The sequence below is a fragment of the Antechinus flavipes genome, chromosome 3 (genome assembly GCF_016432865.1).
Source record: "Antechinus flavipes isolate AdamAnt ecotype Samford, QLD, Australia chromosome 3, AdamAnt_v2, whole genome shotgun sequence".
NCBI lineage: Eukaryota > Metazoa > Chordata > Mammalia > Dasyuromorphia > Dasyuridae > Antechinus > Antechinus flavipes.
In genome coordinates this window covers 632,627,809-632,655,252 of record NC_067400.1, presented here as the reverse complement: position 1 = coordinate 632,655,252, position 27,444 = coordinate 632,627,809, and the positions used below count along the sequence as shown (strand labels likewise).

The following is a 27,444-nucleotide window of genomic DNA, read 5'->3' as shown; positions in this document are numbered from 1 at the left end:
CTGTAAGGATGTCCCTTGGGAATAGTAAGGAGAGAGGGAAAAGTCCTGGTGCTCAGATGTTTGAGGAGGGGGGAGAGGGTTAATTGGGGGGGGGGATCTGGGGGCCGAGAAAACGGTGACACTTGCCCGGCGGGGCCGAGGCGATCCGGGAAGGGCTTGGTTGGGAGACTCGGGAGGGGTGGGGGGTCTGGATGTTCTGGTTTGGAAGAACACAGAGATCTCGGGAGGAGAGACGGGACAGCCCCCGAGCTTCTTTCGGCTCCGGAGGAAGGTCGGCGGCCCGAGAGAGGAGGCGGCCGAAGGAAGACTGGCCGGTGACCAGCGGAGGGTCGGGGGCCAGGGGGAATTTGAGCTCCGGGGTGGGGTTCGGAGGCTGAGAAGCGATCCCAGTGGCCAGGCCGGCCCATGTGACGGAGGGCAGGGCTCGGGGAGGGGAGGCGGGCTGGGTCTGAGCTCCTGGCTCCGGGAGCCATTGGAGGAAAGGGAAGGTCCTGGGCTTTCCGAGCCCTGGGGAGGGCGGGGCTCTGGGGCGGGGAGGCCCCGCCCAGAGGAGGCGCCCGGGAGCTCAGCCCGAGCTTTCTTGGCCCTGGGGACCCCCTGCCTCCCCCGGAGCCGAGATCGGGGTCCCTCCTCCCCGCGAGCCCCGAGCCTTCCCTCTCCAGCCGCGCTCGCGCTGACTTCCGGAAGCCAACCCTGTGCTTGCGGGTCCCAGGTAGGTGTGAGCCGGGAAGCCATGAGGCACTTGCCTTCTGGGCAGAACTTGGCTTTGGGAGCCTTCCTCCCGTCCGAGCTCTCGCAGCGCGCTCCAGGCCGCCGGGGGCCCCGCCTCGCTCCCCAGCTGCCCCCCCGCTACTTTGTGCCCAGGGTCCCCATCCCATCCCGAACGTCCTGAGGCTCCATCCCCAGCTTTACCATTGGCTCCCACTTGCCCGACCTTCAGACCCCCCCAAAGGGATCCCGCGTACCTCCTTCTCGGGACCCAGGTGTCCTGGCCCCCGGCCCCAGTTCTGAGCAGGGATTTCGGTTGTCCCGCCGATAGCCCTGGCTCCCCGGAGGGACCCGTGAGTTCTCCCCAGCCCTGGGTGCACCCCAGCACGTAGTCAGCCTCTTCCTCAGACTCTGCTGCCCCCGGAACCCTTCTCTCCCCAGCTCTGTTACCGTCCTGCCTCCCAGACTCTCCCTCCCTTATCCTGCCCTCCTGCTTCTCTGCGATGCAGAAGAAAGAGGGAAGAAGTCTCCCGTTCAGAGACCCCTGCGGGCTCCCTCCTGCAACTGGTGGGAGTCTCCTCCCTTAGAGCGGGGCCCGGGGCTCTGTAATGCGGGGGTCTCACCCTAGTAAACCCCCCAGGCCGGCCTCCTGCTCCTGAAGGGGAAAAGGTACCCCCAGAGTCCTGCTGAGCCTGCGGAGGACAGCCTGGCCCGGGCAGCCATGGCCCCCGGGAGGCGCAGACCCCCGCCCCAGGGGAGTGCGCTGGGCCCCCAGCCGGGCCGGGCCGCCCTAGAACCTTTAATGTGGACCTAAGGGCGGTCTGAGGCGGGCGGTACCTTCCGTACCAGGTATGAAACTGAGCACGGTGGGGACCCCGCCCCCTCCCGCCCCCTCCTATGCAGAGCGGCCAGACGCCCCGCACCAACCGCTCCGCTCGGTGTTTGGCTCCCAAGTTCTTCCATTACGGCAGACTGCTACGGGCTCTCATTTTAAGAAAGGTATTGCTGGATTCTTTAATGTTACCCTCTGGTGCTAGATTATCAGGGCGATTTTCCTTGATCATTTGGAAAGATGATGGCAAGACTAAATTTTTTTTTTTTATCTTGGCTATTTTAACAACGCCTCTGAGACCTGGCCGAGACCCAGGTGTCCCGACTTCCCAGACGATCCATCTGTAAGGATGTCCCTTAGGAATAGTAAGGAGAGAGGGAAAAGTCCTGGTGCTCAGATGTTTGAGGAGGGGGGAGAGGGTTAATTGGGGGGGGGGATCTGGGGGCCGAGAAAACGGTGACACTTGCCCGGCGGGGCTGAGGCGATCCGGGAAGGGCTTGGTTGGGAGACTCGGGAGGGGTGGGGGGTCTGGATGTTCTGGTTTGGAAGAACACAGAGATCTCGGGAGGAGAGACGGGACAGCCCCCGAGCTTCTTTCGGCTCCGGAGGAAGGTCGGCGGCCCGAGAGAGGAGGCGGCCGAAGGAAGACTGGCCGGTGACCAGCGGAGGGTCGGGGGCCAGGGGGAATTTGAGCTCCGGGGTGGGGTTCGGAGGCTGAGAAGCGATCCCAGTGGCCAGGCCGGCCCATGTGACGGAGGGCAGGGCTCGGGGAGGGGAGGCGGGCTGGGTCTGAGCTCCTGGCTCCGGGAGCCATTGGAGGAAAGGGAAGGTCCTGGGCTTTCCGAGCCCTGGGGAGGGCGGGGCTCTGGGGCGGGGAGGCCCCGCCCAGAGGAGGCGCCCGGGAGCTCAGCCCGAGCTTTCTTGGCCCTGGGGACCCCCTGCCTCCCCCGGAGCCGAGATCGGGGTCCCTCCTCCCCGCGAGCCCCGAGCCTTCCCTCTCCAGCCGCGCTCGCGCTGACTTCCGGAAGCCAACCCTGTGCTTGCGGGTCCCAGGTAGGTGTGAGCCGGGAAGCCATGAGGCACTTGCCTTCTGGGCAGAACTTGGCTTTGGGAGCCTTCCTCCCGTCCGAGCTCTCGCAGCGCGCTCCAGGCCGCCGGGGGCCCCGCCTCGCTCCCCAGCTGCCCCCCCGCTACTTTGTGCCCAGGGTCCCCATCCCATCCCGAACGTCCTGAGGCTCCATCCCCAGCTTTACCATTGGCTCCCACTTGCCCGACCTTCAGACCCCCCCAAAGGGATCCCGCGTACCTCCTTCTCGGGACCCAGGTGTCCTGGCCCCCGGCCCCAGTTCTGAGCAGGGATTTCGGTTGTCCCGCCGATAGCCCTGGCTCCCCGGAGGGACCCGTGAGTTCTCCCCAGCCCTGGGTGCACCCCAGCACGTAGTCAGCCTCTTCCTCAGACTCTGCTGCCCCCGGAACCCTTCTCTCCCCAGCTCTGTTACCGTCCTGCCTCCCAGACTCTCCCTCCCTTATCCTGCCCTCCTGCTTCTCTGCGATGCAGAAGAAAGAGGGAAGAAGTCTCCCGTTCAGAGACCCCTGCGGGCTCCCTCCTGCAACTGGTGGGAGTCTCCTCCCTTAGAGCGGGGCCCGGGGCTCTGTAATGCGGGGGTCTCACCCTAGTAAATCCCGCAGGCCGGCCTCCTGCTCCTGAAGGGGAAAAGGTACCCCCAGAGTCCTGCTGAGCCTGCGGAGGACAGCCTGGCCCGGGCAGCCATGGCCCCCGGGAGGCGCAGACCCCCGCCCCAGGGGAGTGCGCTGGGCCCCCAGCCGGGCCGGGCCGCCCTAGAGCCTTTAATGTGGACCTAAGGGCGGTCTGAGGCGGGCGGTACCTTCCGTACCAGGTATGAAACTGAGCACGGTGGGGACCCCGCCCCCTCCCGCCCCCTCCTATGCAGAGCGGCCAGACGCCCCGCACCAACCGCTCCCTTCGGTGTTTGGCTCCCAAGTTCTTCCATTACGGCAGACTGCTACGGGCTCTCACTAGTCCCCGCCTCACAGGGGTCTCACACCCCCCCTCCCTCCCCCTCCCCTCAGCTTCCTGCGGCCAAGCTCCCGGACTCTTCCCTCTGAGTCTTGCCTGGACAGGCCGGAGCTCCCGAGGCTCGCCCAGCTCTGTCCTTGGCAGCCGCTCTCTTGGCACTGCCCATTTCCTGCCGCCTCAGGGCACGGAGCTGCTCGCAGGCTCTCCGAGTCCCTCCCAGTTACCGTTTCTTAGATCTCGTCCGCAGATATTCAAAAGCGGCTCCTGGTGCGGGGCCCTGTGCAAACCTTCCCTGGGGCCGAGGCAGGAGAAAGCGTTCTCTGCCCTCAGGGAGCTTCGGGTCCAACGCGGAGGGAGGGGGGGGGGGGACGGTCAGCAGCGGGGGCCGCACAAGCTCCTGTGGCATAAACGGGAGGCCCCTCAGTGCAGAGGCTCCCGCAGCCCGGATAAGAGTGCCCTGCCGCAAGGGAGAGCCACCCCCTGGAGAGGGGCCCAAGGGGCGTCGGCCCCACAGATAATGTGTGTCACCAGCAGTTATTTTTATGTGCGTACCTGTGTGTTTATGGGCAGGCACAGGCGTGTTTGGGTAAGCCCAGGGAGAGCGCTTGTGCAGGAGAAGGTGAGAATAATAACAGATTCTCATTGCGCGGAACAGGGGCCGAGCGCTACACTAAGCACTTTACAGTTATTACCTAATTTGATTCTCGCCACATCCTTGGGAGGTAGAGGTGATGATTAAGTAAACTCAGTCATAATTTAAAAGAAACTGAAAAGTAAACTGAGGCAACTTTTTTTTATATGTACCTGCAGTTGTTTATTTCCTTAAATATTCCCCAATTACATGTCAACAATTTCAACATTCATATACAAATTTCTGTGCTCCAAACTTTCTCCCTCCTGCCCCTCACTCCTTGAGAGGGAGGGCAATTGATTTGAAATTAATTGTGCATATGAAGTGATGCAAAACATATTTCCCACATGGACTATGGGGGGGGGGGGACAGACCAAAAAAAGAGAAAGTTTTTTTTTTTTTTTTAAGTATTCCTCAGTCTGCATTCAGGTTCATAGGCTCTCTCTTTGGAACTGGAAATAGTCCTTTGGACTTTCTTGATCAGAATAGTTTCAAATATTGCTGTTATTGTGTATATTCTTCTTCTTCTGGTTCTGCTCCTTCCTCTCTGCACGAGTCCATGTAAGTCTCCCCAGACTTTCTCTGACACCGTCCTGCTCGTCTCCTGTAGCATCCCTCACAATCACACCCAACGGAGGGTCACTGCCCTGACTTCTGACTCCTTGCCGCCACATACACACACATCCAGGTCCTTTCCCTCTGTCCTGATCTCCTTGGCAGACAGACCCGGTCCGGATATTGCTGGGTCAGAGGGCACGCCCGGTCCTGTAGCTTTTGGGCACCGTTCCAAAGTGTTCTCCGGGATGTTTGAACAAGTTCCGCCCCAGTGTTCCCATTTTGCCACATCTGCCCACCCCCTCCCAGTTGGTCCTTTTTCTTTTCTGTGGTAGGTGTGAGGCGGTATCTCTTTAATACGCATTTTTCTAAGCCTCAGCGATGGAGAGCACACTTTTCATGTGATTGTTGGTAACTGATTGCTTTTTTTGAAAACCTGTGACCATTTTTAACGGGGAAGGGATCTTTCTTTTATCACTTTGGCTCAGTTCCCCATATAGTTGAGAAATGAGGCCTTCATCAGAGAGACTTGCCACAAAATTTTCTTCCCAGTTTCCTGGGAGAAGTCTTCTCGGACTAGAAGTCTCACTCTGACCTTTTGTTTGGCCTGCCCTGCCTGAATTCGACCCAAGGCATTATTTTAAGTGCTTTGGAAGAGAATTTTGAGAGAGCTCCTTTGGGCCAAGCTCTGGCAGGAATGGGCCGGTGGTTGTCATTTACCGTGAGACAGAGCCGGGCCTTGTGGTGATTCGGAATGGGCCCCGCTCGCTGTTCTTTCCTACTCAGTTAACCGGGAATATTTCATGAAATTTGGAATATTTTTAAAAAATGAAGAATCCTTCAGGACTCAGCTCCAGTGATGATACTTTTTCCAGGAAGCTTTTGTGATCCCCAAGCATCTGGCGCCTTTCCCATGAAACTGGACATCTGTCCACTCTTACAGGCAGTGGTGGCCCAGTGGTCAGAGAGCCAGGTCTGCACTTGCTGCCTCAGATACTCACAAGGAATGAGGGGGGAACTTCATCCATTTGCCTCAGTTTCCTGATCTGTAAAAATGGGGATGATAATAGAACCCTCTTTCAAAGTTGTTGCAAGCCTAAATCATCAATCAGTGACACTTGCTAAGGGTGCTGAGCCCTGGTTGTACAAGAAAAGTTCCAGGATTCTCTGCCTCCAAGGAACTTACGATTTAATGAGCGAGATCATATGTGAGCAAATACATACAAAGCCAGCTATGGACAGTGTGCTTCGGAAATTACGGTGGACGGAATGGAGAGGAGGTGGGGAAGGTCCTGAAGGAGGTGGAATTTTAGTTGGGACTTCCTGGAAGCCAGTAGACAGAGATGAGGAAAGGATTGGAACAATGGAGGGCAGCCCAAGAAACTTACCTGACTGAAGAAATGGAGTGCCTTCTTCTTGAAGTATCAAAGAGGTCAATGTAGAGGTAGCAGGAAATATGGTGTAAGAAGACTGAAATACTAGATAATGTCTAGGTCATGATGGACTTTGCAAGAAAATTTGTTCTTTTTTTTTTAAATCCTTAAAATTATTTTAAACTTAAAAAAATACGAAAAAAACAAACATTGTCATGTACACAGAAGAATATGAGTAGATTCAAAATAAAGCAACAAATATGTAATAAATAATATGATCTATATAGTATATATAATAAATACTGCACATTGTTTTCAAAGCTGTCTTTTTCTTTGCTTTTTTATAGGCTTTCTTTGGTTCTCTGCTGTCCATTACGGCAGACTGTTACGGGCTCTCACTAGTCCCCGCCTCACAGGGGTCTCACACCCCCCCTCCCTCCCCCTCCCCTCAGCTTCCTGCGGCCAAGCTCCCGGACTCTTCCCTCTGAGTCTTGCCTGGACAGGCCGGAGCTCCCGAGGCTCGCCCAGCTCTGTCCTTGGCAGCCGCTCTCTTGGCACTGCCCATTTCCTGCCGCCTCAGGGCACGGAGCTGCTCGCCGGCTCTCCGAGTCCCTCCCAGTTACCGTTTCTTAGATCTCGTCCGCAGATATTCAAAAGCGGCTCCTGGTGCCGGGCCCTGTGCAAACCTTCCCTGGGGCCGAGGCAGGAGAAAGCGTTCTCTGCCCTCAGGGAGCTTCGGGTCCAACGCGGAGGGAGGGGGGGGGGGGCGGTCAGCAGCGGGGGCCGCAAAGCTCCTGTGGCATAAACGGGAGGCCCCTCAGTGCAGAGGCTCCCGCAGCCCGGATAAGAGTGCCCTGCCGCAAGGGAGAGCCACCCCCTGGAGAGGGGCCCAAGGGGCGTCGGCCCCACAGATAATGTGTGTCACCAGCAGTTATTTTTATGTGCGTACCTGTGTGTTTATGGGCAGGCACAGGCGTGTTTGGGTAAGACCCGGGAGAGCGCTTGTGCAGGAGAAGGTGAGAATAATAACAGATTCTCATTGCGGACCAGGGGCCGAGCGCTACACTAAGCACTTTACAGTTATTACCTAATTTGATTCTCGCCACATCCTTGGGAGGTAGAGGTGATGATTAAGTAAACTCAGTCATAATTGAAAAGAAACTGAAAAGTAAACTGAGGCAACTTTTTTTTTATATCTACCTGCAGTTGTTTCTTTCCTTAAATATTCCCCAATTACATGTCAACAATTTCAACATTCATATACAAAATTTCTGTGCTCCAAACTTTCTCCCTCCTGCCCCTCACTCCTTGAGAGGGAGGGCAATTGATTTGAAATTAATTGTGCATATGAAGTGATGCAAAACATATTTCCCACATGGACTATGGGGGGGGGGGACAGACCAAAAAAAGAGAAAGTTTTTTTTTAAAGTATTCCTCAGTCTGCATTCAGGTTCATAGGCTGTCTCTTTGGAACTGGAAATAGTCCTTTGGACTTTCTTGATCAGAGTAGTTTCAAATATTGCTGTTATTGTGTATATTCTTCTTCTTCTGGTTCTGCTCCTTCCTCTCTGCACGAGGCCATGTAAGTCTCCCCAGACTTTCTCTGACACCGTCCTGCTCGTCTCCTGTAGCATCCCTCACAATCACACCCAACGGAGGGTCACTGCCCTGACTTCTGACTCCTTGCCGCCACATACACACACATCCAGGTCCTTTCCCTCTGTCCTGATCTCCTTGGCAGACAGACCCGGTCCGGATATTGCTGGGTCAGAGGGCACGCCCGGTCCTGTAGCTTTTGGGCACCGTTCCAAAGTGTTCTCCGGGATGTTTGAACAAGTTCCGCCCCAGTGTTCCCATTTTGCCACATCTGCCCACCCCCTCCCAGTTGGTCCTTTTTCTTTTCTGTGGTAGGTGTGAGGCGGTATCTCTTTAATACGCATTTTTCTAAGCCTCAGCGATGGAGAGCACACTTTTCATGTGATTGTTGGTAACTGATTGCTTTTTTTGAAAACCTGTGACCATTTTTAACGGGGAAGGGATCTTACTTTTATCACTTTGGCTCAGTTCCCCATATAGTTGAGAAATGAGGCCTTCATCAGAGAGACTTGCCACAAAATTTTCTTCCCAGTTTCCTGGGAGAAGTCTTCTCCGACTAGAAGTCTCACTCTGACCTTTTGTTTGGCCTGCCCTGCCTGAATTCGACCCAAGGCATTATTTTAAGTGCTTTGGAAGAGAATTTTGAGAGAGCTCCTTTGGGCCAAGCTCTGGCAGGAATGGGCCGGTGGTTGTCATTTACCGTGAGACAGAGCCGGGCATTGTGGTGATTCAGAATGGGCCCCGCTCGCTGTTCTTTCCTACTCAGTTAACCGGGAATATTTCATGAAATTTGGAATATTTTTAAAAAATGAAGAATCCTTCAGGACTCAGCTCCAGTGATGATACTTTTTCCAGGAAGCTTTTGTGATCCCCAAGCATCTGGCGCCTTTCCCATGAAACTGGACATCTGTCCACTCTTACAGGCAGTGGTGGCCCAGTGGTCAGAGAGCCAGGTCTGCACTTGCTGCCTCAGATACTCACCGGGAATGAGGGGGGAACTTCATCCATTTGCCTCAGTTTCCTGATCTGTAAAAATGGGGATGATAATAGAACCCTCTTTCAAAGTTGTTGCAAGCCTAAATCATCAATCAGTGACACTTGCTAAGGGTGCTGAGCCCTGGTTGTACAAGAAAAGTTCCAGGATTCTCTGCCTCCAAGGAACTTACGATTTAATGAGCGAGATCACATGTGAGCAAATACATACAAAGCCAGCTATGGACAGTGTGCTTCGGAAATTACGGTGGACGGAAGCGGAATGGAGAGGAGGTGGGGGAGGTCCTGAAGAAGGTGGAATTTTAGTTGGGACTTCCTGGAAGCCAGTAGACAGAGATGAGGAAAGAATTGGAACAATGGAGGGCAGCCCAAGAAACTTACCTGACTGAAGAAATGGAGTGCCTTCTTCTTGAAGTATCAAAGAGGTCAACGTAGAGGTAGCAGGAAATATGGTGTAAGAAGACTGAAATACTAGATAATGTCTAGGTCATGATGGACTTTGCAAGAAAATTTGTTCTTTTTTTTTTAAATCCTTAAAATTATTTTAAACTTAAAAAAATACGAAAAAACAAACATTGTCATGTACACAGAAGAATATGAGTAGATTCAAAATAAAGCAACAAATATGTAATAAATAACATGATCTATATAGTATATATAATAAATACTGCACATTGTTTTCAAAGCTGTCTTTTTCTTTGCTTTTTTATAGGCTTTCTTTGGTTCCTGCTGTGCCTTTTTTATTTTATTTTTCCTCCTCCCTTCTCTCCTCCCCCCTCCCAGAAAGCTACAATTAAGTGTATTGTGTGAACGTGTGTTTATACACATGGATTTTTATAAACATACACATATATGGAAAACCCTACTATGCTTATTTCCACTTGTGATCTGTTTCTCTGAAGGTAGATAGCATCTTTCTTCATAAGTCTTTTCCATATTTCCATATTTTTCTAAATCCACCAGCTCATCATCTCCTACACTGGAACATTATTCCAACTCAGTTACATTCTATCTGAGAGATTGTCCATGAAACTTTTTCCCAGATTTCTGCATTCCTTTTGTTCTTAAGCTTTTATTTATACAAGAAATTTTAAGTTTGAAATATTCAAAATTATCCATTTTACATTTCAACAATTCTCTCACCTTATAATACAATTTAAGATCTTACACTATTAAGCTAGTTCCTTCTCTTCCTGTGTTTTTCCAGAAGAACTCTGTTATTTTTTTCTCACTAAGATAATTGTTTAGTAATTTAATTGGGATGGCATTACATAAATAGATAAGGTAAAATTGTTATTTTAAAGGCTATATTGATTAACTACTCAAGAATAATGAAAATTATTTCAGTTTAAATAGATTGAACTTTATTTGTACAAAAGATGTTTTATGCTTACATTCGTTGTTCTTGTGTTTGTTTCAGCAGGTATGCTTAGATTTTTTTGGTACTGTCAAGTTAATGTAAATGGTAATTTTAAATGGTCATTAATATGACACAGTATACATTCCCAATTTTCTTTTGATTAAATTTATTTTAGGTTTAACTTTGATTCATGATTGCTACCACTCCTTTTTTTTTTTTTAACATAATAAATTTTACTCCTGATCTTTATGTTTGTGTGGATCTTTCATTTTTATAGCATGTCCCGAAAGCAACATATTGTTTTATTCAAATTTTAATCTGTTATCAGTTTCTCGTTTATAGGGAAATTCATCCCACTCATATTCTAAGCTATAATCACTTGGTTTATATCTTCCTCATTATCCTTCTCACCCTTTTCCTATCCTTCCTTACTCCTCCCCTCTGTTTTATGTCTACCTGTTATCTTGATCTCTTGTTCTTTAATCTACTCCCCTCCAAGAATCCTTTCCTTTTTTTCTCCTCCAACCTATTTATCCTCTTGGGCTCTTGTTTTTTTCTGAATTTAGAACACTTTTATACCCTTCTAAACATATGTAATATTCTCTATTTCATTCCCAATGATCTACATACCTCTCTATATCCTCTGTTATTCTTGTTCCCACATCCTCTTATTTCTTTATAAATTTGTAAGACTTTTATGTCCTTCTAAATGTATATATTATTCTTTAACTTGTTTCTGATATGAATAAGGTTCCAGAACTGCCAACTCTTCTCCCCTATCTAATTTGTCTGGATTAGTTCTTCCTTTTATCCTCATTTGTAATGAGGTGATTATTCTTTTCACCTTTTCCTCCACCATTTTGCTTTTTAGAACCACATCATATTCAGTTCTACTCCAATCTTTCTTTTGAACTACCAATTAGTAATGAGAATTTTAGATTTACATTTCCACTTATAAAAAGTAAACAGTTTATCTTTACTGAATCCCTTGTAATTGGTTTTTGATGTTTACCTTGTATTTCTCCTGAATCCTGTAAGTCAAAGTTTCTATTAATTCCTGGTCTTCTTGTGACAAAATCCTGAAAGTTTGTCAATTCAGTGAATATCCTTTTTTTCTTCCTCATTCAGGATTATATTTAATTTTGCTGGTTATGTGATTTTTGGCTGCAACCCCACTTCTTTTGTTCTTAGCTATATCGTGTTTCAAGACCTGTGGTCTTTTAGTGTAGCCTTGTGTAGTTCTAATTGTGGCTCCATTGCATTTGAATTTTCTTGTTTATAATATTTTCCCCTTAACCTGGGGTTTTAGCATTTTCCTATGATATTTCTGTGGATTACCCCCCTTAGATTTCTTTCAGGTGGTGATCAGTGGACTATTTCTAATTTTATTTTCCTTCTTGTTCTAAAATTTCAGAATAATTTAAAAAATTATTTCTTGTATTATTATATCAAGATTCTTTTTTTTTTTTTTTTTTTTTTTTTGACTGAGGCAATTGGGGTTAAGTCTTGTCCAGGGTCACACAGCTAGGAAGTGTTAAGTGTCTGAGGTCAAATTTGAACTCAGGTCCTTCTGACTTCAAGGCTGACTTCAAGGCTTCTATTCACTACACCACGTAGTTGCTCCAAGATTCTTTTTTGATTGTGTCTTTCAGGCACTTTGTGTTTTCTCTTCTTGATCTGTTTTCTAGATCAGTTATTTTCCTTATGAGTCATTTCACATTCTCTTCTATTTCTTTTTATATATATTTTTAAATTTCATGGTCTCTTATAACATTTTTTGCTTTGCATTGCCCAATTCTAGTTTTCAAAAAGTTGTTTTTTCTTAAGATTTTGGGTCTCTCTTTCCAGTTGGTTAATTTTCCCCCCCATAATCTTCTTGGGTTTTTTGGATTGTTTTTCTTATTCTTCTTATTATTATTAATTGCTCAGTCTTTCTCATTTGATTTTCTAAATTCTTTTTTGATTTCTTCTAAAAATTCTTTTTGGGCAGGCAACCACTTGACATTCTTTCGGTAGGAGAGAGTTTTTTCTTTTTTCTTTCTTTCTTTCTTTTTTTTGCTTCATTATCCTTCTTTGAAGACAAACTCTGGTCTTCTCTATTCCCATAGAAACTTTCTGTGGCGGGGTCCTGTCTCTTTTGCCTGCTCTTTTTTTTTTTTTTTTTTTTAAAGCATATTGCCCAGAATGTGGGGGATGGTACCTCTGGTCCTTCTCACTGTCATTTTTCGAGCTCTGTCTCAGACCTTTTCATTCCTTCCCATCCAGCCCCAGATTGGGCCCCCCTACCCACTCTGCTGCTGCTGCTCTTCTTCCCCGAGGACTCTCCGGGAGCTGTAACCTGTGCTTCTCCCCTCCGGCCTGGAGCTAACTAACATAAACCTCACCTGCCCTGTAAGGGCCGGGAGCTGGGAGCATCTGGCGCCAGAGCTTCTGCTCCCACCGGCTGTGTGCTGGTTCCTTCCCAGCCAGGATGGCCTCTCAGCAGTCCAGCTGCTCAGATGCACAGCTCCCCCCATCCCCAATTTCCAGGGGGTGAGAATTCTCGTGGCTGAGTCTGAGGCTGCCCCCGGGCTCTCCAGTTGCTGGTTTAGTGGACAGCTCTGTCCTGGGATCCTCCTTCAGCAGTCCTCCCAGGACCCCTGTTCTGCTCCAATTCTTATTTCTTTTTGCCAGTCTCCATGAACCCTGGGGCACCACTTTGTCTTGTTTGTGGAGGAAATCTGGAAAGCTTGGGATCTTCCAGAATCCATTGTAGCTCAGCCAGGTCAGAGATTACAGGGACTCTCTCCTTAAATGGAGGTTGGGAGTTCATAGTGGTGAAGGATGGACGTGGGAGGATGGAGAAGGAAAGACGTTGGCAATAGAAGGAAAAGAAGTTTCTGTTGGGAGTTAGGTAGCCAATTATCAATCAAGCCAAGGACTGCCTTCCTCCAATGAGAGGACGCTCCCATGCCCACGTGGGAAACATTCTATAAAGTGAAGAACAGTGACTGAAGAGACTTGTGAGAAAGAAACATCAGTACATTCTTGGGACTTTCAGAAAGTGAAAAAAAGATCAATTCTTCAATTGTCCATAAGATAAATGACAGAAATAAAGGAAATTAGAGATGAAATATGGCTTCTAAACAGAACATAGCAAAATGATGACAAAGTCAAGGGATTTTATCCCCATGAGAGAGATTTTCTCCAAAATAATAGAAGCTCTAAAAAACGGAGTCATTTCGCTGTAATGGAAATGGAAGAAAATGGCATGGAAGTTAACCAAATTCCTAGCGCTTTGGCCAAACACATCTTCAATATTTATACATGACCTTTCTCAAGTATTGATATATTTCCAGATCTGGTCAAGCTGCACTGAATGTGGTTCATCGGTCTACTACAAATCATTCTTGTTCTCCCAAGTTCCAGAGTTCCAAGGTTGCTTTAATTCTCACAAGAAAACCGGCAGTATCTTTTTTATAATTTAGATTAAGCCTCATATTTAGTCAAGAAAACATTACCTTTATTAATAAATAAAAACTTCCTTTCTCCTTGTTAGGTATTTTTATATAATTATGTATCAGAATCACTGAACGTATGGCATTAACAAATGAAAGCAAAGTCAATGCATCCGAGGTTCTGGCCATGAGCATATCATTTCCAGAGTCCCTTCTGGGCTCTCAGTATAACAATTGATTACTGTTATAATCAGTATAATCTTATTGATTATATATAACAATCAATATAACAATCGGTGCCTCTTTCCCTCTTGATTAGAAATAGTCTCCTGCTGCTCAAATTAGTCCGGGTTGTGATTAAGAAATTTTTTTATTATTATTACTTAAAACATTTTATTTTCAAAACATATATACTGATAATTTTTCAACATTGACCCTTGCATAGCCTCGTGTTTCAGATTTTCTCCTCTTTCTCCTCACTCTCTCCCGTAGATGGCAAGCAATCCAGTGTATGTTAAGCATCTTAAAATATATGTTAAATCCAATATGTGCAAACATATTTATGGTTATTATGCTGTATAAAAAAATCGGATCAAAAAGGAAAGAAAATGAGAAAGAAAACAAAATGCAAGAGTGAGACTGTTATGTTGGGATCCACATTCAGTTCCCACAGTCCTCTCTGGGTGTAAATGGCTCTCTTCATCACAAGAGCAGTAGAATTGTCATGATTAAAATTTCTTTTTTTTTAAATTTAAAAATTTAAAATAAAAAATCAGAATTGTTTTCATGTTTTCATATAGATAAGGAAACAAAGTGGATCTTTTCCAGTTTTCCCCTTTTCCTGATCACAGGAAACTTCCCTCCATGCGCCCACCCCAGAATACACAATATTTTCTGGCATATCGCCCAACGTTTCATGAAATTTTCTTTAAAATAGACCACTCAGCTCAGCTCTGATAATGAAGGTTTTTCGCTTCACCTTCTCCCTTTCTCCTCCAGAGAGCTTCGTGTATCCCGGATCCCATAGGGACAAACAACTCCCGATAACCCTTTTCTCCGTCATATTCCAACTGCACATTTAGACAGTTTTCCCCGGTGTTGCATCGGGCTCTTTGTGACTGGGGTTCCCAACGTTGGCGCTGATGTCCAGCAGAGAAGCCCCTCTGGGGAAATCCCTTCTCGGGCTTCCTTCCGTACACTGACGAGCCCCGGAGTCGGTGAGTCCCGAAATCCGCCTTCGATTCTAATGCTGCGGCTTCTGCCGGTTTAGGAGATGGTGACGTTCCAGGACGTGGCCGTGGACTTCACCGCGGAGGAGTGGGGGCTCCTGGACCCCCCCCAGAAGGCGCTGTACAGGGAGGTCATGCTGGAGACGGCCCGGAACCTGCTGTCCCTGGGTAAGGAGCCGGGGGCCTGGGCCCGCCTCGGGGCCGCCTTCCTGCTTCCTGAGGGGTTTCTCAGCAAGGCCGAAGCGGGACCTTCTGGCTCCCGCGGACAGAGGCCTGTGTCCGCTCTGCCCGGAAAGGCCTTTGCCCTGGGGACGGGGGCTGCCGGGCCCCTCTCCCTGTCCAGGAGCAGAGTGAACGTGAATCTCCGAGGTCTCGATGTGAATTTTGTCCCGGATTTCTGGGAATCACTCTAGGAGCTTGTCCGTGAAGGTGGGCGGTGGGGGAACCTCGGGCCAGGGTCGTTCCTTCTCTTGGCTCGGGCTGGTCCTTTGGAAGGTTCTTGTGAAAAATCACAAGTTTGCACTTCCTGCTCCTCCTCTTGGTCTCAGAAGATCCGGGTCTTCCTTCCCACAATCCCAGAGCGAATGGGGACAAGGAAGGAAAGTGCCCAAAACAAACCTTCTCCCAAGGAGCCCGGAGTCAGTGACGTTATTGCCCCCACTCAGGCAAACCGAGGTTAAGTGACTGGCCTGGCTCTTGGCCCCTAAGACCCCGAGCGCTTCCTGAATCCAGCCCCAGCTCTCTCCCCTCCCCCCAGCTGCCAATGATCTCCTGCCCATCCCCCACCAAAGCTCCCAACAATAAACATCGTAGAGGTTCTTGGGGAGTCCCGGGGACCCCTGTGCCCTCCTTGCCTGCCCCCCTGCCCTAAAGAGAACCGAGGCACAAGTGTCCCTCCTCCTCATCCCTGCCTTGTTCCCCGCCCAGGACTTCCTCTTCCCAGAGAAGATTTGCTCTCCCGTTTTGAGCGAGGGGACGGTCCATGGATGCTTGAGCGAGCAGACCCCAGAGACCCCTGCCCAGGTGAGTGAGGGGAAGCAGGTGTGTGAGGGCTGTTTCCCAAGAGGCAGCCCCGAGTCCCAGGGAGGGGGGCAGGACCGGGGTGGGACCACCATTCCCAGCTCTTTCTCAGTCACTTTTTACCAGTGGGAAAGGCCCGAACCTCAGATTCCCGGTCTGTGAAAGGCAGGGGCTGGGTGCCCTCCCTTTCTCTCCCTCCCAGTGATAAAACCGGGATGTTATTAGAGCCACTCTTTGGAGCTCTGGCTCAGGGAACCCTCCTGAAGATGTCCCAAAAGGCCGCAGGCTCTCCCCCCAGCCTCTTTCTGAGCCCTTCCTCCCGTCATCCAGCATTAATTAAGGGCTTACTGTGTGCTGGGCCTGCTGTGTACCGGGCCTCCTGTGTGCCAGGCCTACTGTGTGCCGAGCCTACTGTGTGCCAGACCTACTGTGTGCCGGGCCTCCATGTGCCAGGCCTACTGTGTGCTGGGCCTCCTGTGTGCCGGGCCTCCTGTGTGCCGGACCTACTGTGTGCCGGGCCTACTGTGTGCCGGGCCTCCTGTGTGCCGAGCCTACTGTGTGCCAGACCTACTGTGTGCTAGACCTACTGTGTGCCGGGCCTCCATGTGCCAGGCCTCCTGTGTGCCAGGCCTACTGTGTGCTGGGCCTCCTGTGTGCCGGGCCTCCTGTGTGCCGGACCTACTGTGTGCTGGGCCTCCTGTGTGCCGGGCCTACTGTGTGCCAGACCTACTGTGTGCCAGACCTACTGTGTGCCGGGCCTACTGTGCGGCGGGCATTCAGAGAAAGGCAGGGGCGTCCCCGCTCTCCAGGAGCTCAGTGACCAGTGAGGAAAACACTGGGGACGGAGCATGGAGAGCTGCTGGTCCCAGGACGGCTTAGGGGGAGCCAAGGGAGGGACGGCGCCCAGAACGAGGAGGAGGGGACGGGCTCCTTGTGGGGGATGGGCTGGGGCTGGGGCCCGAGGGGACCGGGGGAGCCTTCTAGGCAAGAGGGGCAGCCGGGGGACCCACGGAGACTGGAGCTAGTTCATCCTGGGCAGGGAAGAGAAAGGGGGCCTTTGCCACAGAGGGTAGTGTGTGAGGAGGGGGGCAAGAGAGGAAGGAGCCGGGAAAGGGGCCCCCAAGGGGTTTTATGGTGCTCCTGGTGCTGGGGAGCCATGGGAGCTTGTGGGGGGTCCGAGGTCAGCCTTAAGGAGAGGACTTGGACAGCTGAGCTGGGGGTAGACCCAGCGGCGGGTGTGGGGTCACTGCGCCTGAACCTGGGGACTGGCCACGCTGGGGGAGAGGAGCTGGGGGGGGTCAGGGGAGAGATAAGGAGGTTAGTTTTGGACATGAGAGGAGGAGCACTGAGAGACCTAGAGGACAGTGGAGGGGAGGATGGGTGAGGGAGGACGGGGAGGGGACGGCGTCCCTGTAGGATATTGGGGAGGGGGCCTGGACGGTTCTGGGGATGTGGAAGCTAGTGGGGCTGGGAGAGCAACATCTCCTGGGGAGTCAGTGAGGTTGCTTTGAAGACTGGGGAGGAGCTGCTCCATCTGCGGCAGTTGGGAGGGCAGCGGGAGCAGCAGGAACGGAGAGACTGAAAATGAGTGAGAAAATGGAGCCGGGGAGGGCCGGGCGCGGGAGGGGCGCTGGGATGGAGGGGCCGCGGGGCTGGTTGTGGGGGCGAGCAGGGCCTCCCACGAGAAAGGGGGGCGAGAAGAAAGAGGAGGAGGGTGAGGGAGCTCCGTAAATGATCGTTTCTGGAACATGTGAGGTGGTTCCTGGTGGGGAGGAGGGACGCCGAGGAAACGCCGGGACAGAGGCTCAGGGAGGGAGGCTGCCCGCCGCAGGGGGGCCTCCCCAGCTCTGTTACGTGCATTTACATGGACCCCAATATCCTGGTTCCCTCCCTCTCCGCGGCCGTGAGCAGGAGCCGGGGCCAGCACAAGCCATGCACCTAAGCCCCTTTACTGGTCTTCGTGGCCCAGTCTTTGCTCCGGGGAACCACGGGCCGGATCCGTGCCAGGACTGCAGCCTCTGTTATGGGACAGACACCCCTGCTGCCTGGGGACCCCTCGCTGTGGGCTCTGGTCGGGTTAGAACTGGGCGAAGGGACCCCTGTAGCCGAGAGAAGGGGCCGTGTCTGCCCGCGGAGGGGGGCCAGACTCCAGGGGCTGCGTTGGGCCCCCTCCCCGATTCCGTGGCCATTACATGGTGGGCCCTGGCAGAGCTGCCCAGGAAGGCAGGAGTGAGCCCTGGCGGTGAAGGGACCACAGTCCAGCGGGAGAAGGAGCCGCCCCTCCTGAGCCCTAGCTGGGCCAGACAGGAGGCATTTTGGGGGCAGCTCCACGGAGGAAGGAGTAAGTGCCAGGAGAGAGGAGGAAGGCGGCCCGGGGAGGAGAGAGACCAGCAGGAGCCCCCAGAACGTAGTGACCAGGGCTGACAAATGGGAAGGAGTGCGAGGAGTCACTACGTTCTGGGGGGTTCCTGTTGGTCTCTCCTCCTCCCCGGGCCGCCCTCCCCAGAAAACTCCCCAGAATGTAGTGACCGGGGCTAACAAACGGGAAGGAGTAAGTGCCAGGAGAGAGGAGGAGGGCGGCCCGGGGAGGAGGGGAGACCAGCAGGAACCCCCAGAATGTAGTGACCGGGGCTGACAAATGGGGTTCCTGCTGGTCTCCCCTCCTCCCCGGGCCACCCTCCCCAGAAAACTCCCCAGAACATGGTGACCGGGGCTGACAAACGGGAAGGAGTAAGTGCCAGGAGAGAGGAGGCTCTCCACCTATCGGGCCTCCAGCCGTGTTTATAACCAGGATGCGGTAAAATTGTTCTGGGAGAATTCTCGGTTTTCTTCCTGAGAGTCAGGCTGTTTGGGGTGTCTGTTCTCTGTCGTGTTCGGGCTCGCTTCCTGGAGGTCTCTGGAGCAGCCTCCTCTCAGCAGATTAATCACCGCGAGAACAGCCGGAGATAAAGCCCATCTCTTTATCCCCTTCACAGTCTGGTTTCCTTGTCTGGGGCCCAGCCCGGCTTGGTCTCAGGGGGGGGGAAGCGGGGGGACAGGCCAGTGACCGCGGTGGGGGGAGACGGAGGGAATCTCTCTCCGTGGCTCTCCGAGCTTGAGCTCCCGCCTCCCTCCTCCGAGTCTGCCCCCGGCTGAGTGTGTCCCAGTGTAGATGCTCTGTTATCATTAGATCATGTCTAGTATAAGGAGTATAGGCCAGTCATTCTCTCACTAGGGAACCATTATTTGTTGTGAGGTTAGATCAGTCAGACGGAACTAGAGAACTGTTACCCACCAAGAGCTGAACCAGACAACCCTTGTCTCACCAATTCCACTGAGTCAGCCCCTTGTAAGAATCCTTGTTTCAGGTACAGAGCTCTGGCCCACAACAGGAATCCATAAAGTCAACCAAAGAACAGCCTGAATTGCTGGGTACCATGCAATGGGCTTCTTTTCTCTTGCTTAGTGTGTTCAGCGATAACTGTGCTTGAAGGCCAACTGCACATATTGCTTTGGTTTTTCTTTTAAAACAATATTTATGTCATAAAACCACCCTTTCTAAGGAAAGAATTTCTCCAAACACCACCTTTTCCCTGCCATTGGTACACTGGCTATCTTCTCTTAAAAACTTCCGCGTGGCCGACCTTGGTTGCCAACCGATTCCTTTGGAAATCTGCTCACCTGAAGAACAAGTGCAGGAAGGAGACTTAAGAGGGTCACGAGAGGCAAAGGGAGAGCAATTGTGACGGTCCATGGTGACTTCCAGACGGCTTGTCACGTGCTCGTGGTTTTCAGAGTCTGCCATCCGGGCAGATTTGTAACGTCTCGATTTGGTGATTATCCTGCTGGTGAGAGGGACGTTCAGGGTATGAGGGAACTGCTCTGGGGCAGTGACAGAAAGCAAACGACCACAAGTGCTTCCCTTTGCCCCTCCTCTGGGAATTAATTCTGATTTGAATTTCAGATCTTTTGGGTTGTTGGGAAACAATCTGCTGTTGGATTGAGAAACTGAAGGAACTGGTGCACTTAGTTGGAAGTGGTCAGTTTGATGTGAACATTACATAAACTTTACATAAAAGCATTATAGATTTGCTCATGGCAGTTTAGAATCACGACAGGAAGAAAACTACTGTGGTCGAAACACATATGTTTGTTGTTTGAGAGGAAAATGTATATACTTTTGTTTTTGTTTAAATATTTTCACAACAAACGTGAGCAATTATTTTCTTCTCAAGGATCCATTAAAAGAATTTTTCGCTAAAACCCTTAGACTATAGACTTTTATTGTGAAGTCCCAGAGGATTTATCAGCCACAAAATGGCAAGGCTGCAATAGGACTAATAGTGAAGCATATTATCTACTTCCTGACAAAAGGATGACAGACGTAAGGTACCATGTAAGACAAAATATTTTCACACACACACATTTTCACACATGAAATAAATAGATTTTTTTAAAAAATTGTGATTATTACATGGTTTTCTTTTTTTTAATTAGGGAGCAGAAGCATGTAAAAATAAATTAAAAACAAACAAGTAGATGAGTATATTAACAAAGTGATGGACTAGGACAAAATATAATATTCCTCAGGTAAAAACACAAAACAAGGTGGGTAATCATGATGTGGTCTTAGACATGAGAACAGAAAAAATAAAAGGGATCTCCAAGGGAATTAACCTACACTTATAGATGTGATAGGTAAAGAAATAATATTAATATTCTCTCTATTTCTGTGTATGTATAGATGTCACAAATGCAACATCTGTGGATCTGAATACAAGATAAGAAAAGTTGAATACAATATTGAATATTGTTACACAACAACATTATTATTTTTTAACTTAGCATATGAAATTTCTAAAGCATAACTGGAAGAATGCATCAAAACTGGTCAATTAAAAAGAAAAAAAGGGAAAGGACCACAACCAAATAAAAAGTATCCACAATTGAAAATTATTGAAAGTGTAATGGAGGTCCTGCAAATGGCTGTGGAGAGGGGAGGAGCTGGGCTGGGGAGTGGGTCACTTGGCTCCCAGTACTATAGGTTCTTGCCTCTAAGAGGTCTCCAGAGTCTAGGTGCCTTAGTACTTGGGGATGTTGCTGAGGAGAGAGGTAGCTAACCAGCTCTCTGTGGGAGAGGATCAGGGTCTATAGTCTATACATACTCTTCCAAATATAAATAAGTGAATATGTGATAATAAAGTAGTTTTACTTTTTAAAAAGATTCAGTGGAGAAAGGCTGTCCAGGACTAGTCCAGTACTACAGTGCCCAGTCACAGAGTCTAAGCTCCATTCTCAGCTACAGAGATGTTGGTCAGGTCACTTAACTATTCTGAGCTCCTGGCCCAGATTGAGAATGTAATGAGAATATTGAGCCTGCCCATATTATAAATTTGTTGTGAGGATTTAGTGTTATTGTTTGTAAATCTCTGTATAAATTAAATCATTTTGGGGGTTATTTTCAAATGATTGATTCTATTCATTTTAACTCGAAGACTCTCTAAGGAAATAGATGAAAAATCAGTAAACTTTCTGTCAATGGAGGAAAGAGAATTTTTTAATATGTTCATATTTTATTTTATATATATATAAACATACATACATATATGTATTTCTTTGTTTCCTTCAGATGAAGATACTAGGCTCGAAATGAGGAAGGCTACTGCTAAGCCAATGGAAGAATCACAATGGCAAAGATTCATGAATGATGGTCACTATGACCTCAATTTGAGAGAAATCTGTGATTCTGGTATAAAGACAAAGAAAAAACAAAGGAGTCCCTGTGAATTTGATAAAGATGGAGAGACTAACAAACAATATTCAGTACTAATTCACTGTAAGAAAATGACCTCAGGAAATGAGAGTAAATCTAGAGAATGCTTCAGTGGGCAAATAGGTGTGATAAAGTCTCATGAGAAGCCTTCTGAAGTGCAAAGTTTTCCATGTGAGATGGCGTTCAGCTTGAATTCACATCTAAGTAGACCTCAGAAGAGTCATTCTGGAGAAATGCTTTATATGTCTAATGAAGGTGAGGAGGCCTTCAGCAAAAATTCAAAGCTCACTGAAGACCAGGAAATTCATAATGGAAAGAAATATGCTTGTAATGAATGTGGTAAAACCTTTGAAGGACAGTCATCATTTATTTGCCATCAGAAAGTTCACACTAGTAAAAAGTTATATAATTGTACACAATGCGGAAAGGCTTTTGAGACAGAACCATCTCTTATTTCTCATAAGACAATTCATAATAGTGATAAATCTCTTGACAATCATGAAAGTGGTAAGGCTTTCAACGAAAAGTCATCCTTTACTGTACATCAGAAAAGCCAGACTAAAGAGAAATATTACGAATGTGATCAGTGTGGAAAGACTTTCAAACAGAGGTCTGGTCTTGCTGAACATCAGAGAATCCACACTGGAGAGAAACCTTATGAATGTGATCAATGTGGAAAGACTTTTAGACACCGTTCTAGTCTTGTTAATCATCAGAGGATCCACACTGGAGAGAGACCTTATGAATGTGAACAGTGTGGAAGGGCTTTCACACAAAGCTCCAATCTTGCTCAACATAAGAGACTCCACACTGGAGAAACACCTTATAAATGTGATCAATGTGGAAAGACTTTCAGATTCCACTCCAGTTTTGCACTACATCAGAGAATCCACACTGGAGAAAAACCTTATGAATGTTTTCGATGTGGAAAGACTTTCAGACAGAGTGTCAGTCTTGTTGTACATCAGAGAGTTCACAGGAAATAAACTTTATGAATATAATCAAAGTGGAAAGACTTTTAAACACAGTTCTAGTCTTAATAAACATCAGAGAATCCACAATGGGGAAAAAAAACAACGACTTTGTGGATATAATTAGTGTGGAAAGACATTCATCAATCCATCCAATCTTGTGCTACATCAGAGAATCCACACAACCTTATGAATGTAATCACTGCAGAAAGTTTCAGAGACAACTCTCATCTTGCTGAATCTAAGAAAATCCATGCTAGTGAAAAACCTTATGAATATAATCAGTGTAGTAAAATCTTCCAGCAGTAGTCATTCCTGATTTTCCATAGGAATATTCATACTAGTTGTAAATCTTATCATTAGTGAATGAGAAAAGCCATTCAAATGGAAGATAGAACTTGTTAGACTTCAGAAAATTCATTCTGGGGATGAGCTCAATATGAACTCAATATGAGAAAACATTCAATCAGAGATCATCTCTATATCAGAAGATTTGTATTTAAGAGAAACCTTATGATTGTGCTAAATGGGACAAGTCTTTTGATGGAAGATGGAGGTTTCTCGACATCAGAATATCCACGGTGGAAAGAAGGTCCAGGAAAGTCAAGATCATGGGAAAGCCTTGGAGGTTATTCTTGACTGAACATTGGAAAAATCAAGTTGAAAATAAAACTTATGAATCTAATTAACAAGAGAAAACCTTTTGCTGGAGCACAGATGTAATTAGAAATTTCAGATTTTATATAAGGCACAAATCCTGTTAATATAATGAATTTTTCTCTGAAATATTATAGTTTTTCAGCACTCCTCAATAATATTTCCTAAAATACATATACCTTAATTTCATTAGTCATTTCCACTGTTGATTAATACTCTCTTGTTTGCAATTCTTTGTTGACACAAAATTTTGGTATAAACATTTTGGTAACTGTTGAACATTTATTTCTGTAATGATTTCTTTTGGCTGGTGGGTTTCAAAGTGCTGTTCCTGGTGCCACAAGACCTGAGTTCAAATCCAGTTTCTGACATTTACTAGATTGTGACCCTGGGCAAAGCATTTAACCTATTACTGCCTCAGTTTTTCTCATTATACCAAGGGGTAGAGTCAAAATGGCAGCGTAAAGGTAGGGACTCACCTAACATCTTCCAAACTCTCCTCCAAAAAACTTTAAAATAATAGCTTAAAAAATTCTGGAGTGGTAGCTCCAACAAAAAGACACGGTGAAATAATTTTCTGGCCCAAGACTACCTAGAAGGTTGGCAGGAAAGGTCTGTCTCGCTGGGGTAAGAGTGGAGTGCCTTCCAGTGCAAGCTGTGCCCCACCAAGCCAACAACAGGTCTTGGAGTGGACTGAATCAGCAGCAACAGCAGGGGTTTCAGGAGTTCTCAGCCACGGGTGCTAAGTATGTTGGATACGTGATGTGATGTGTGCCCTTTGTGGCCGTTGGGTGCAGGACTCTGCTGCATTGTCCAGGGTTGCTGTCCGAGGGTGAGAGGGAGCAATAGCACAACTGGACATTGTTACAAGGTAGAAAAGAATGATTGTGGTCACTCAAAAATCAGAGCACAGAGCATAGTAAACATGGCTCTCTTTAGATCATACCATCTTGGAAGAACTGGAGATTTGTAAACCCTCAGGGAAGAATGGAAAAAGAACCTGACCATAGAAAGTACTGTTGTGACAGCAGATCACAACGTGAACCCAGAAGAAGAATGGCAAAGTCAAAACTGCTATATCCAAAGCCACAAAGGAAAATGTGATTTGGTCTTAGGCCCAAATAGAACTACTGGGAAAGGTTAAAAAATAATAATAATAATCAAATAAGAGAAATAAAAAAAATTATGAAAAGAAATGAAAGTGACAGAAGAAAATTATGGAAAGAGTCAACAGTTTGACTGATATTGATGAAAATAGCACCTTCAAAAACTTTTGAATACAAACAGGCAGTTTTCAGACAAGATAACCAAACCTATATATAGTCATGTGAAAAAATACTCTAAATCACTATTGATTAAAGAAATACATATTAAAATAAATTTGAGGTACAAATTCATATCTATCAGATTTGCTAATATTACAGAAAGGGAAAATGATAAATGTTGGAGGGGATATGGGAAAATTGGGACACTAATGCTTTGTTGATAGAGTTCTGAACTAATCCAACCATTCTGGGAGTAATTTGTTACTGTGTCCAAAGGGCTATTAATTCTGTATCCAAAAGAGATTAAAAAGCTGGGGGGGGGGGGTAGGGGAAGGGTTAGGATGGGGAAGGAAGGACTTATTTGTACAAAAATATTTATATCAGCTTTTTTTGTGGTGGCAAAAAAATTGAAAACTAAGAGGATGCATATCAATTGGGGAACTGACTGAAGAAGTTGTGGTTTATGTGGTTTATGATTTAATGGAACATTATTGTGCTATAAAAATGATGAGCAAGGTAGTTTTAGAAAAACTTGGGCATACATGAATTGATGCTGAGTGAAGTAAGCAGAACCAGGAGAACAATGTCCATAGGAACGGGAATATTGTACAATGAAATGATTTAGCTATTCTCAGCAATACAGTAATCTAAGACAATCCCAAAGTACTCATGAGTCCAAAGCCAAGAAACAGATTAGAAAAATAAGTTAATGAACAAAAGGGAATCTGATTATAAGGAACAAATATGGGGACAGAAAACAGACTGAAACACAGAAGATGACTTGAAAATGCCTTCAAACAGTCAAAGTGAGTTGTTTTTGTAGCCCAGGGCAGCTTAGGAAGACATGGTATAGTGGAAACCACATTGGCTGTGGGCTTTGGAATTAGCAGCAAAGGCAGCAGCATTGAGGTGGGAAAGGATTCAAGGGGATCCCTGAGTTAGTTCTGGCCACAGAATCTGGAGATAATTGGTAGCTATGTCATCCACTTTCCAGTTCCTGGTCAGAGTTTCAAGTTGGAGAGGTTTAGTCAAGGAAGTGGGGAAGTCCTGTATAAGGACTAGAGCATTGACCAAGAGGACAATGATCAGATCTTTCCCTGAATCAAACCACTTTGGAAGCACTAAAAACTTACAAACTCATAGTCCTAGCAGTAAAAGCATCAGGACATAAAAGACAAAAATTCAGGCCAGATAGTCATCCCAGAAATGAGCAGAGACCAACTCTTACATAAAGTCCAAAGTAAAAAGAAAAAAGAAATAGGTTGAAAAGAAATAAGCAAAGTAAAAAAAGAACAATTATAAGTAACAACTATGGTGACAAGAAACTCATAACTACAACACAGAAGATGACTTGAAAACGCATGCAAAACCTCAAAGAAAAATGCAGATTGGACACCAACCCAACAAGAATTCCTGGAAGAGCTCAAGAGAGGGAAGGGAAACAAAGTAAAAGAAGATTTTTAAAATCAAGAATGACAGAGGGAAAATTGAGAAATTAAATAAACATAATGGAAGAAAAACATGGCAGGAGAATAGACAGCATATTAAAAAAAGCACAAAAAAAAATCAAGGAAAGATAGTTTAGGAATTATTGGACTACCTGAAAGCCATAATTTAAAAATAAAAGAGCTTAGACATCATATAACCAGAAATTATAAAGGAACACTGCCCAGGTATTTTATAACTAGAGGGCTAAATAAAAGTTCAGAGAATCCATTGATCAACTTATGAAATATTCTAAAGTGAAAACTCCCAGGCACAGATAATATAAAACAAAAACAAAAACACACCCATAATTCAGGTCAAGGAGAAAACAAGCAGCAAAAAGGAAAGAATTCAAATACCATTGAGCCATAATCAGGATCACACAAGATTTAGCACATTTAAAGCCATAGAGTTTGGAATGTGATATTACAGAAGTTAAAGGAGATTGAATTAAAACTAAGAATAACCAATCCAGCAAAATGTAGCATAATCCTACAGAGGAAAAAAAAAGGGTATTTAATGAAATAGGGACTTTTAAGTATTCCTGAAGAGTCTAGAGCTAAAAATGAAATTTGACATTCAAACACAAAATTTAAGAGAAACATGAAATGGTTAAAATGAATATAGTTAAATTGTTCACATTTCTATATGGGAAGATGATACATGCATCCCCTAAGAAATGTGTAATCATGAAGTTAGAGAAGAAAGTGTGAGTTTAAGGCTATTGGGTTAGGACGACTCAAAAGAAGAATAGAAATGTGAAAAAGAGGGATACACTGACAGGGAGGATAAGGGAGAGGAAGGATGAGGAAAATTATTTCACATAAAAGAAGTGTAAAAGGAAGAGTTTTTACAATGGAAGGAAAAATTAACTGGTTAATGATGGGAATGTGTGAGAGTGTGTGTGTGTGTGTGTGTGTGTGTGTGTGTATAGAGTTGTGCAAGTAGGTGAAGGGGCTAAATGAAAGTGTGGTGATAAGAAGTGTAGATTCAGGGAAGTTAGGGTTAATGACCAGCAGCAAAACAGACTTGAGAAGGACTTTTGAGAGTTAAAAAGAGAAGGATAAATAGAAGAGAATAAGATGAAGGGAAATGCACAATTAACCATTACAATTTTGACACCGATGAATTCACCCATGAAATGAAAGAAGATAGCAGAAAGAATTATAGAACTAGAAAGTAACAAAATTCATCTTGAGGGGAAAAGGTTAAAAAAAAAAAAGGAACCAGTGAAATAATGTGAAGAAAGGTGGCCTTTTAAAAATACATGGTAATATTTATTTTTAAAATGAGGGGTGATTGTTTTATTTAGTCATATTAGAGTACTATAAATTTGAAAAGTGATAGTGTAGATGTGTTCTCTAAACAGGTTTCAAACTATATTGTAGAGCTATCATCATCAAAACAATGTGGTACTAGATAATTTATTGATCAATGGAATAAATCAGATTTACTATAAATAGAAGCAAACGAGTATAGTAATATAGTGTTTGATAAATCTTAAAGTCCCAGATGTTGTGGAAAGAAGCCCCTGTTTGATAA

General features: G+C 46.8%; 1 protein-coding gene across 1 annotated transcript; it reads left to right on the top strand.

Annotated features, from left to right (window-relative positions):
* The first annotated feature begins 83 nt into the window (after nt 1–83).
* Nucleotides 84–26,347, top strand: LOC127556827 (zinc finger protein 664-like). The gene is made up of 4 exons (XM_051990279.1): nt 84–712; nt 14,794–14,920; nt 15,680–15,775; nt 21,381–26,347. The coding sequence occupies exons 2-4, from the start codon at nt 14,797–14,799 to the stop codon at nt 22,508–22,510; spliced, it is 1,350 nt and encodes a 449-aa protein (XP_051846239.1). The 5' UTR covers nt 84–712; nt 14,794–14,796; the 3' UTR covers nt 22,511–26,347.
* Nucleotides 26,348–27,444: the final 1,097 nt, after the last annotated feature.